Source organism: Poecilia formosa, unplaced genomic scaffold (assembly GCF_000485575.1).
Source record: "Poecilia formosa unplaced genomic scaffold, Poecilia_formosa-5.1.2 Scaffold453, whole genome shotgun sequence".
Classification (NCBI taxonomy): domain Eukaryota; kingdom Metazoa; phylum Chordata; class Actinopteri; order Cyprinodontiformes; family Poeciliidae; genus Poecilia; species Poecilia formosa.
In genome coordinates, this window is record NW_006800392.1 from 90,267 (window position 1) to 102,368 (window position 12,102).

Here is a 12,102-nt window from a genome sequence, read left to right on the forward strand (position 1 = left end):
AGTTAGTTGATGAAGAATCAACAGTTAGTTGATGAAGAATCAACAGTTAGTTGATGAAGAATCAACGGTTAGCTGATGATCTTCTTCCACAACATAACAACCAGTTCAGAGTCTGTTTCTGAAAAGCATTTTGATCTGTGAGAATTTCTCTGATTCAGAACAGTTTTCCATCTGCACTGAGCCATGACCTCCCCCCGATTTCATTTCCCAAAAAGAAGAGCACGCCTCCTATGCTGCAGGAAATAAAGACTTTGGTCACTTTGGCAGAAACTCTGTGACCTTCAGCCACACAAACGTGGAGCTGAGGCAGGAAAAGGTCAGGTGGTTTGATGAAAATTGATATTTTCTCGCCGTGTTGTTGGGAGTCCCTCCACTCGCTGTTCCTGTCAACCAAAAATCACTTCCTGAAAGGACACACCTGAGCTACAGTAATCAGATTACTCCAGGCTGCAGCTGACTGACAGAAATATTTCACAAACACAAGAAGAAGCTTTTTTTTTTTTGATTTTTGTTTTAGATGTGGGAGGAAAAAAGTTCAGAGTTTTCTTTCGCTTTCCTTTTTCCCATTTCTCTGTTTTCCTGTTGGTTTGGTTTCTGCTGCCGTTTCATTAAACCCTGAAATCAATTCCTTCTCCTTTCCCACAATCCCTCTGTGCTGAAACCATTTCCTCTGTGACCAATCAGGGAGCTTCACGGATTCGCGTGTCGACTCCTGCGTGTGTGAGTGTGTGTGTATTGCTGATTGGATAAGGTTTACCTGCACACACACACACATTAATGCAACAACCCGGCTCCGAGTGTGTAACATCCATCTTCCACATATTTCTGAACACAATAGCTGCTGCTAACGGCTGATAAACACTCTGATGTTCCCACAGACGCAGCCAAAGCTGCTTTCCTCTGCTTTAAGTTCACATTTTCACCAACGTTCATCCACTTTGCACCATCTTTAGTCAGAATATCACAGGAACAATCTTCTGTAGAGCCTGACCTTTCACCTCATTTAAATGAAAATATTTGACCTCTGAAGCTTAGTAAGTATGTAAGCAACTGTAATCTGATTACTGGATTGATGTAGTAGCGCTTAGAGATTTACTCGTTACTGAAAAAAGAAGTCAGATTAGAGTAACACATTCCTGTTATGATGCAGTATTAGAGCAGATAGACTAAAAAAAGGAGTAATTTTTCTGCCAATAAAAATCAGAAACTTCTGAGCTGCAAAAGTGAAAAATTTGCATGAGAAAAACTTAAACATCAAAATTTAGCAGAAAACCTCACAAATGTGGAGAATAATCTCAGAATTTGTTTTAGGACAAACAAGGACATCCCTCATGTCCAAAGTCAAAAATTTGCCAAGAAAAACTGAAATCTTGAGATTAATCTCAGAAATTTTCTAGGATGAAGCTAGAAACTTTTTGTGCAATCCCAGAATGAAGAGCGATCTCTGATCGATCGCACTGATCAGGCTTTAACCCCTTCCTGTTCCAGGTGAAGTGACGTAGCACCTGTTGAGGAGGAAGGTGTTGTCGGAGCAGGTCAGCGCCTCCAGCAAGATCTTCTTCTCTGAGACGGCGCTGGTGGAGTGAAACTTCATCCAGATAAACTCCCACACGTCCTCGTCCATCAGGCTGACCCCGGTGCAGTAAACGATGTCCCGGATGTTGGGAGGAATCCTGTAGATGGGAAGAAAATAAAAAAAAGAGGAGAGTTCAGACATGGGAAATGTAAAGCGTGTTGATAAGGGCTGGATTTAACTGGTGAGGGAAGAGCAGGACGAGAGCAGGAAACGTAATGAATCCAAAAGCCCCGATAAGACGCTTCCTCTGGATTAACCCCAACACTTTCTGGGTGCTAATTTCTCTCTCGGCAGGAAGTTGCTTTGAAAAACCTTCAGCTGGACATGAAAAACACACCTTACACTGCAAAAAACAGCATTTTTATCTAGTTTCTTGTGCAATTATACTAGTTGACTTTGAATAAGACAAAACTAACTTAAAAGTAACTTTTCACCAAGATATAAGAGTTGAAGTAAACAATTCCTTATCAATAAAAAAGTGCCAGTTCCACTGGCATATTATTTTATTATAACATTATAAAAATGTCTTGCTATAAGGGAAATAATTTGCCAGTTCAACTAGTAGATATTGATACTAAGGAATATCATAGGAACAACCTCCTATGTATTTGTGGAAAGTCACTTCTAAGTTAGTTCAGTCTTATTTCAATTATAGTAAGATATTTGCACCAAAACAACTTCGTAAAATTTGATATTTATAAAGTGTAAGACACTCAACACATCTGTCAAAATTCATAAAATTCACATAATTTCACTTTTATGCTCATTAAAATCTGTGCCAAACTGACTGGTGGAAATGTGTGATTTTTAAAAATCTGGAATCGTTTCAAAATAGATTTTTCTCTTTAACACAAAAAGAAAAACTGCATGTCAATATGAGAGTAATCAAAATCAGGACTGGCAAATCTGCAGCCTCATTATATTCATGTTCAACTTGCTTCCCATCTGTGGTTTTTGGCAGTTTTATTATTCCCAGTAAACACTTCAATGAAGTGAATTGGGAAGTAAAGCGGATGTGTTGACTGACAGCAGCTCCTTTCAGAATGAGCCATTCAGATGCTGCTTATCACAGCATATCCACAACTCAACATTTACACTCGCACGGGAAAATGGCTGCAAACCGATATGCAATTATACATCTGTACATCTTTGAAAAGCAGAAGTGGAGCCTTCTGCACAGCCATTAAGAATGCAGCAAGTGGACTCTGGATGGTAAACACTTGTCTTTTCCAGCAGCCATTGAACCAGCTGACCAAATGTTCTGAAACGCTGCTGGGGTTGCTAGGTAACAGGCTGGGCTTGGTTGGGGTTGCTAGGTAATGGCACAGTTTCTGCTGATTTGTGGCTTAACAATAAGGAGGTTTTTGAAATGGTTTGTTTTCCAGACACCAAAAAGCATTAAATTATTGCCAGAAAATGGTTGGATGATTTTTTTAAAGAGCTTAGTCTGTTTTAGGAAACAGTTGAGACCCAAATGGAAGAATAAAACAGCAAAATGTGAATTTTGCATAATAGTCCCCCTTTTAACAAAAACGTAATTCACAGCATATCTCTAAACTTAACCTTTAAAAGGGGGTCTGCTGCGTTAGTATGTGGTTTTCGTCCCCGTTTGGTTGGTCATTACACCAGAAAAGGTCCTGATTTGGTTACATAAACAGGTATAAACACACACACACACACCCCCACACACACACACACTGGATCCTCAGTAAAATGAAATTATATTCATTTCTTTCACACTGTGAAACTGACCTAAATGGTCAGAGAGCAAAACTAAGTGAGCTCTTTTGACTTCAAAATCACAGTAAACTGCTGAACAGTGTGTGTGTGTGTGTGTGTCTGTGTGTGTGTTGTTGGTTATGTTACTGATTTAGGACCTTTTCTGGTATAATGACCAACCTCCTTAAGACGGGTTGGTAATTTGGGGACCAAAGTACAGGACCTCATGTTTTAAGATTACTGTTTAGAACAGGGGGGTCCAAAGTGCGGCTCAAGGGCCATTTGTGGCACTTGGAATACGTTTATGTGGCCCCTGACTGTAGTTGAAGAATGGTGCAAATTTCACTTGTGACAAAACAATTTCCATATATTACATTTGAATTTATCTGCCAGTGGAAATAATACTTTCTCGTTAATGTTGAGGAATTATTTATTTTTAAAAAGCTCCTGTATGTTGCTGAAAAGTTACGTGTGAGTTAGTTTTTGTCTTTTTTTAAATGTACTAAGATATTTGCACTAAAAACTACAGTACACCAAAATTACAGTTTCTTTGTGTTTCTTTGCAGTGTGGGAGGTGTTCAGTGGCCATCTTGGTCAATGATTTCTGCTTCCCTTCTTGCTAACTTAAATGTAAGCTGTTGTCATTGGGTTGCCATGGTAACGGGTGTCCACTGGGAGTAAAGCTAACAAGATGCGTTTACACTGCAGCCTGAAGTGACCCAATTCCGATTTTTTTGACGTAATGCGACCTGTATCCGATCTTTTCATGGCAGCGTGAACAGCACAGGTCGGATTCTTTTTCGAATGTGACCCATATCCGATACGTATCCGAGTCAAATGCGACCTAACGTCCAGGCCGCATTCATCCGAACTGAACGTCACTGATACTCAACAAATCTCAGTATTCTGTGTCCTGATACGCGCAAGCAGGAAAAACAACCATGACGGATTATATGAGGATTAAGTTGTTAATATGCTGCTCCGGTCGGACAACAACTTCAAATATGTAAGCTAAGCTCCACCGTTAGCCTCCATGTTTACTTCCGCAAACACTGAGCGCTTCTTCTTTTTATGGCAGTTGGCAGAACACTTAGAACGCTGACGCTATTGCGCCCTCTACTGCGCATGTGGGACACTTTCAGGTCGTTTGCCCGTTCACACTGCAGAACGCATACAGGTCGTATTTACTGGCAGTGTGAACGGCCCCGGCAAAAAAATAGGAATTGCCAAAAAATCGGAATAGAGTCACTTCAGGCTGCAGTGTGAACACACCCACAGACAGCGAGAAAAACAAGGTACGAGTCGATTTTAGTTGTTCTTTGCCCTTTTTTCAGTCTTATTTTTCCTTTGCTGTGGCGCACTGCAGCTGCTGTAATTTCAAAAAGATCAATAAACAACAAAAACTGGATTAACTTCCTTGTTTGTTTGTAAAACGTCAAACAGGATAAAATGTTTCATAAAGTTTTTAACAAATTACGTCTTCTACAGTGGAAATTATGTCCAGTACGAAGGAGAAAATTCGCTTAGTCCTGGCTTTTTTGAAGTGTAGAATGAATGTAAGTCAATACACACTCCTAATGCAGGCAGAAAGACAAACCAGTGTGTGTGTGTGTGTGTGTGTGTGTGTGTGTGTGTGTTAGTGAGTGATCCAGGGACAATTGCATTATTTACCGACCTGGGAAATCTTTTTAGAGATGCTCCACTTAAGAGCAACACAAACACATTCCTGCTGACGGAGGCAGAAAGTGTTCCTCCATGACAGCAGCTGCCAACGCTAAGCTCCGCCTCCTTCGGTTTTAACCTGTTCCTAAATGTCCGTCTCTGATAAAACTTCAGAGAGATAACGTGACATTTTCTTGTTCTAAGCGCGCCGCGTCTCCCTCCAGATGGCTCTGATGCCATTAGCTTCCTCTCTCTGAGTCGGTGTGTGTGCTGCAGTCTGCAGAGGATGTTTCGGGTCCTGAAGCTATTTTTCCTGAAATATCTCGTCCTTCCTCTGCATCAAACTCCCACTCTGACAGTAAACATGCCTCTGCACCATCTGCTCGCTCCGTCCGTCGCTCTGTCTGTGGGATTCTGCAGTGTAAGTGTCACTCTGGCGTTCCCCAGAACTGCTGATGAAACATTTAACTGATCGGGCAGAAAAACAGTGGCCTAGTTAAAGGTTAAAGGTTGAGATACGTCAGGAGAGACTTGTTAAAGCAGACAGACTCAGACATGAAGTTTTAAACCTCCTTCAGGAGCAAAAAGCCGCTTTCCGTCTGATTCATTGGGTTTATGACGAAGTAAAAGGGCTAAGAAAATGAAACTAATAATAAAGTCCTTAAATTACAAATTTATTCTCGTGATATTATGACTTCATAAACATAACAGTCGGCCGTAATCTCTCCCGTCGCCGTGGAGGAAATTGGAAACATTTTTTCCAGAGTTGCTTTATTTCGTTGGGTTTTGCAGACACTCATCTTTGAATGTCCAACCACATCATGCGGGCTTTGACTAGGCCCTTCCAAACACTGACTGTTTTCTTTCTCAGTCATTCTGTTGCTGTCTGGTATCATTGGTCTGTTCTTGATCCAGTTTGGATCCAGCTCCAGTTGTTCCCTGGGTATCACTGGTAGTTTGGTTACCAGTTGGATCCAGTTACTGTTTATGTGAAAAACTACTGGAGATAAACGACAATTAACCAGAGCCGATTAACGTCAGAACAATGAAATGATCAGGAATTAGTGCTGTCAGTAAATCCAACTCTCACAGGCTTGACTGACTGACAGTGAAACGTGTGTTGATGCTTCCACACAACTATAGGAGATAATTTAATCTCCGTGTTCAGTGGGTGTTCCTCCATTTCCTGTAACCTGATTAGACATGCTGCTTCTGCTGTGAAGAGGGGTCTAAGCCAATAATTATGCTCTGTTGCAGACCTCAGCGGTCTAATTTTTTAACTATTATTGAGCTTTGTAAAAATATTCACAACCCCAGGACCTTTTTTCAGGTTCTGATACATTGGAAACGCAAAAATTAATCTGTTTTACTGAGACTTTATGTGACAAAGAGGAAGAAAATAACTAAATAATCTAAAATGTGAAGCAAATGCAAAACTCAGATTGATGAACACAAAGAAACTCCAGCACTTTTCTCAACTTCTTTCATTTTCAATGTGCTTTAGGAAGAGCAGTTGGACAGATAAACCAGCGCGCTGTCGCCCCCTACAGGCACGGCTGTGAAACAAGGCCACAGATTAAACAGCAGCTAAACCTTTCTGCATTAAAAGGCATACATTTAAAGCCAGACTCATTTTCTTTAGAAATGCTGGGTATAATTCATAAAATAGTGGAGAAAAGGAGGTTAATTGAGGTGAAGCAGTTTATTGGTGCCTATAACCCCGTTACAAGTTTAATCCATCCATTTGTCACCAAGATAACTTCAACAAAGATCTTCTTACAGCCATTTAATTTACAATGAATCCGCACTGTGGTTTGATTAATATTCCATATACTGCTCGCTGCAGTAATTACTCTCTCCCTGTTCTGGTCTTTGTGGTTTTATATTCAGGTGCGACTCCTCTGAGCAAAATAAGAGCCAATATTTAGTCCTGATTGGAGCAGGCTGGGGTCAGATTAGCTCTTCTCTGTCAAGGCTTTAATTATTGGATTCTGATAATAAAAGAATGTTTGGGATTTAAAAATACTCACAGACAGAAAGACTGCAGATGGGATTAAAATTCAGCCTTTGGAAAAATTAATCCTGAATGAATGTGGAATTATTCATCACTTTTCCACCAACAGGGATAAAATATTTCCAAAATGACAAATTTTAAAAGAAAAAGCTTCATTTATTGGTGGAATTTGGATAATTTCAGCGTATGTAATTGTAATAGAAAACTACCATCAAAATAATCAACAATTTCAATTAAAAACCCCAAACTTCATACTGAATTATTGAATAGATTTCAACAACACAGATATTTATTGTTCTTATCTGTTGTTCAACCATCAGATCGGTGCTACATCTTTATAACTGAGATGCTATTTTAGGCTAACTCTCTTTAGCACAACGTGAACAAACTTTTCAAGCGTCCAATCAGATCGTTTTAATTTAAAAACAAATGTTGATGATTGTGCATCAGATTTAACGGGCGTAGCAGAAACGCACAAATGCAAAGGTTCCAGTTGGGAAACTGTTTACTAAAGAGAAAGTTTTATAAATATGTAAAATAATGTTATATATTAATGACATATTTTATAAATCAAGTCAAAGCAGTTATAGATATGTTAATCAAGTCTATCCAGATCCTCGCTAATGCATCATTGTGAGTTTATTGCAAGTTTTCCACAAAAATGGTCAAAAATATTAGGATTAAGTGATGCCAACTCCCACCTGCAGGTGGCAGTATTTAGTACTTCTATTGCTGCGAAACAGCTGTTTATTTAAATTTTAAGTGTTTATTATTGGGTTTTATCACAACTGGCTTCATTATTTTAGATGCAATCCTGACATGTAAAACAACCCAGATGATAAATATTCATTCCTAAACGTTGCCTAATGAAGTCAGACCGTTTTCTTCTGGGTTGTATTATTTAAGGAAGCCTCTCATCATCAGCTCCCCGCTGTCCTCCACAGAACTCAAGCATCTGTTTCTATTTAATTTGCCGTTTGAAATTTAATTTCACAGATCTCGTTAGGAACCCGGAGGGAGCGAACACGGACGAGACACAAATAAACTTTGATGGAAACGCCAGAGAAGAAAGACGGGATCATGTGACCAAATCGATGATCAGAGATGGCTGACGGAGGTTTGTTGGGTTTTCAGATCTTATTGACTTGCAGGAATGTCAAACTCATTTTGGGATAAATCAGGACCATGAATGTTCTTAAAGGGCCGGTTGTGCCAGAATGTATTGATAAAACACATCAAACTGTTAAAACATTAATAAATGGCTGTTTGTGCATCTAATAAGTACTTCTTAAAATTAAATAATATTTTGTGATTTTTTTACAATCTAAATCGCTGATTTGTGGAGCTAATTTAGAAATATTTGCAAAACATCTTTCAATATTTACACTTATGTATGACGGTAAATGGGAGTTTTTGTTCGACTATTACTAGACTCAGGTAAAGCTGAGGAAGCAGTGTAGTAGAATCAAATACTGCCCCCTGTAGGTGGGAGTCAGCATCACATAAACCCAAAGCTTTTGACTGTTTTGTTGGGAAATTTACAGAAAAATCAAAATTAATTATTATTGCAAAAAAGTGTGTGGATCTGCTGATTTTCCATAATCGTGAAATCACAAAAAACTGGAGAGACTGAAGAAAGTTTACAGATAAAAACCGCTTTGATCTGGCTGATGCAATATTATTTAAGCAGGTAAACCTTTAAAGGTTTTATTCATGTGACCCGGGCCTCGAGTTGGACACACCTGGACTAAAGTTTAAGGTTTAATGTAGCCGCGTTGCATTCAGGTACACCTCAGAAAAGTGTGTGCTGCACCTGTTCTTGTTGCTGGAGATCCAGTCGGAGATGTAGGCGACGGCCTGGCGGTGACACTGCTTGTTCCCAAAGCTGCAGGCCAGCATGATGAGCTCCCGCTGAAGCTCCCTGCAGGAAACAGGAAGACATTCAACCAATAACAGAGACGGAGGATTTAATCTGGACTCCACCGGAGTGGCCATCACTTTCCCTGCTAATGAGGCGCAGAGACGAGTTTCTTATTTAATCGACTCGGGGAAAAAGCTGAGAGAAAAAATCTGGAGAATTTCCAAATATCTGTCAGATATTTCTTCTTCTGCAGAGAAAATGAAGCGGCTCTACTCCAGTCAGGATTTGTTTGAGCCGTTTTGTTTTCAAGATGGAATAATTATAACTAACATATAAATTAATTTACTCAGGATTTACTCTGACCCACACAGGGTCATAAGTATGCATACACCCTGATTGAAGAGGTTTTAGCACTTATAATAACACTTTAAAGTTTTAAACAGAGTGACTCGCGATCGGAACCGGCTGACCAGAACCGCTCCTCTTACTCAGTCTGGTACGACGCCTGCAGGATGTTTCCCTCGGTTCCCGGTCCGTTTGTCGGCCAGCCCATCTGATGGTACCGGGACGCCACCTGCTTCAGCACGTAGTCCTGGACACACACACAGACACACACACTGGGTCAGCACCAGCGGCCCATCGTGGAGCTCAGATGGATCATGATGGATCGGTTATTTACGCTGAACAGCCTGTAGTCGTCTGTGCGGTCCAACAGTTTGTCCAGCTGGTACAGCGCCCGGCTGGCGGCATGCCACGGCAGGAAGGACGTCTCCTCCGGCAGGTAGCCAATCAGCTGCAGGGGAACGCCCTGTGGGAGGTACCCCGCCCTGAGTGTGGGAGGGGGGGAGTCAGGACGGAGACCAGAACATCACCGGTCCACAGGCTCAGCCAGAGAGACGGACCCTTCATGAACACACCTGAGTTTCCCTCCCACCATCTTCAGATCTAAAAACACTGGTGTCAACGTTAAGGACACTGAAGCCCTGGACAACAGGAAGTAGAACGTTTTACTTTGAAAAGTCCATATTTGACCTAATCAACAGAAAGCAAGTTGGTGTAACCTGGTGTCCATTACTACCAAACCTTTGGCTCCAATTTAACTTATAGACGCCTGAATGTTATTGTTTACATCCGGAAACAATGTAAACAACGCTGGAGGGCAAACAGATCGTTCTTTTACTCGCCATCCACAGCGGCAGTAGAACAGAACCGTTAACAAAATGACCCTGGAGATGAAGGTTTTATTGGTTTAGTGCAGCGTGTCACAGCAAAGGGAAAAATAATGCAGGAAGAATAACTCAAAGCCACTTTTTTCTCGCTCTCTGTGTCTCACAGGCAGACTCGTTGCCATGGCGACTGGAAACAACACCATCATATGTTGCAAGATTCAACAGCAAAAAACACTCAAACATTTCAAACACAAAGAGCAGAACATTCAGTCCGTTACAGTTTTGTTTTCAGGCTTTATGTTGATTTTGCAATTATTAACAAGCTGTCTCTGTGGTAGCATAGCTGCTATTAGCTAAGCTAACACAGCAGAGGTAGATTAGGTGATTTCCTTATTTTTGTAACTGAACCAAATTCCACAGCACATCTACATGTTAAGATCGTCAAAGTCAAGTTAGCATAACTGAACTACTTCTCTTTCTTTTTCCAAAAACTTTTTCCTGACCTTGTTTTCTCGCTGTCGTGGCAAAGCTCTGTGTCCATTTTTTATTTATACGTCAGGTGTACGTTTAAGATTTAGGGCGTCATATTGACAACTTAGCAGCTAAACCCAATGCTAGTCATCGTCTGCTAGCAGCTTTTTGGTGTGACGTCACGATGCAACAGGTCAGTTCCCTCCAATCTGACCGGAATTTGATCTAAGTTGTTCACTTTTGTTAATAATTGCACTGAACAATATTATTCTTGTTATTCATAGCCAAACAACACCTACTGCTGCACAACACGGAGGCCGTAACAATCATCTTGTCTAAAACCTCTGGTTTTCTCTAATAACCTTCCTCTACTCTTTAAACTGCTGCTGAGAATGTTTGGGACTCACTGAGGTGCATTCAGGGTCAGTAAATCAATGTAAAGTCAGATTCTATGGTGCAGACTCGCTCTTCATTTCAACTCTCAGGAGTGATCCTCAGAATAGCTCAACACAGAAACAAGTTGAGGGAAAGTTGGCCTCTAAATGCCACAGCAGCCATTAGGCAGGCCGAGCCACATCCACAACCTGGCGCATAGCAACGAGCTCTCTGTGTGCGTTTGTTAACATTCCTGCTGGTTTTGTACCTGCTTCCTGCTTCAACCTTCAGCCTGAACCTCATGAATATCGATGGGGGCCTGTGGTTGAGCAGGGAACGTATACTCACGAGGTTCAGACATCTTCAGAGAGGGGAAGAGGTTTTCATTCAACAGATCCACACAAACACTTGACTGAAATGTTCAGGGACACGCCGACACTCTGACGTCCACCGAAAGTTAATCTGTCGGAGATAAGACGCTCTAAGTCTCCGAGCAGCAGAGAAACCCCTCAATTCCAACCCATCACATTTCCATAATCTGCCTCGTATCGTCGCCAGGACCCATCATGCACCTGGGCTCCAACGCATTTCCATAATCCATCCGGTCTGCAGAGACTTTTGGTTCAAAACGATCCAAAACGCTGACAAGATTTTACATGAAAGAACCAGGAGAGAGAGAGCAAGATGTGGCGGTAACCATGGCAACGTCAGCCGACCGTTTATCTGTTTTCTTTCCTGTACTCGTCCCCTCAGCGTTTTCCATTTTTATCAAACTCCATCCATCATCTATCTGTCCATATTAGCATTCACACTCTCCTCAAACTGAAAGTGAGATAAGAGACGGACATGTTGACGCTTCAAAACTACATGAACTGGTTTGAACCGGAGACATGAGGACGACGGCGTCAACCAAACTCTGGGAAGGCATCAGGGCGAGCGTCACGGTCTGGGTCTGTGTTTCTGACCCATGTTCTGTTATTCTGCTTCCTCACCTTGTTTATGTCACTTTCACCATCAGTTATACAGGCTTTCCCTGAATACATGAGGAAAGTTCTGGTTCATCTGAGAACTGACATGTTCCTTGGTACTTTCCAGAAGTTCCAGAATACTTTCCCAGAGCTATCAGGTTACTTTCTAGAATATACAAGGCACAGACTGGTACTCTCTTAGAGCTTGAAAAGCTAATTAAAATACTTTCTGTTAAACTGGTTATTTCTACGATGTACAACGCATGTTGTGGTACTTTCCCAGAGCT

At 41.2% G+C, this 12,102-nt stretch overlaps 1 protein-coding gene across 1 annotated transcript in view; it reads right to left on the reverse strand.

Annotated features, from left to right (window-relative positions):
* The window catches only part of LOC103155878 (thyrotropin-releasing hormone-degrading ectoenzyme), a 155,014-nt gene that overhangs the window by 7,147 nt on the left and 135,765 nt on the right, over positions 1-12,102 (reverse strand). Inside the window, exons 14-17 of the mRNA XM_007577763.2 lie at positions 9,512-9,659; positions 9,321-9,424; positions 8,785-8,892; positions 1,506-1,673 (exon numbers count right to left, since the gene is read on the reverse strand). Coding sequence (XP_007577825.1) covers positions 1,506-1,673; positions 8,785-8,892; positions 9,321-9,424; positions 9,512-9,659 — 528 coding nt within the window. The remainder of the gene's footprint in view (positions 1-1,505; positions 1,674-8,784; positions 8,893-9,320; positions 9,425-9,511; positions 9,660-12,102) is intronic.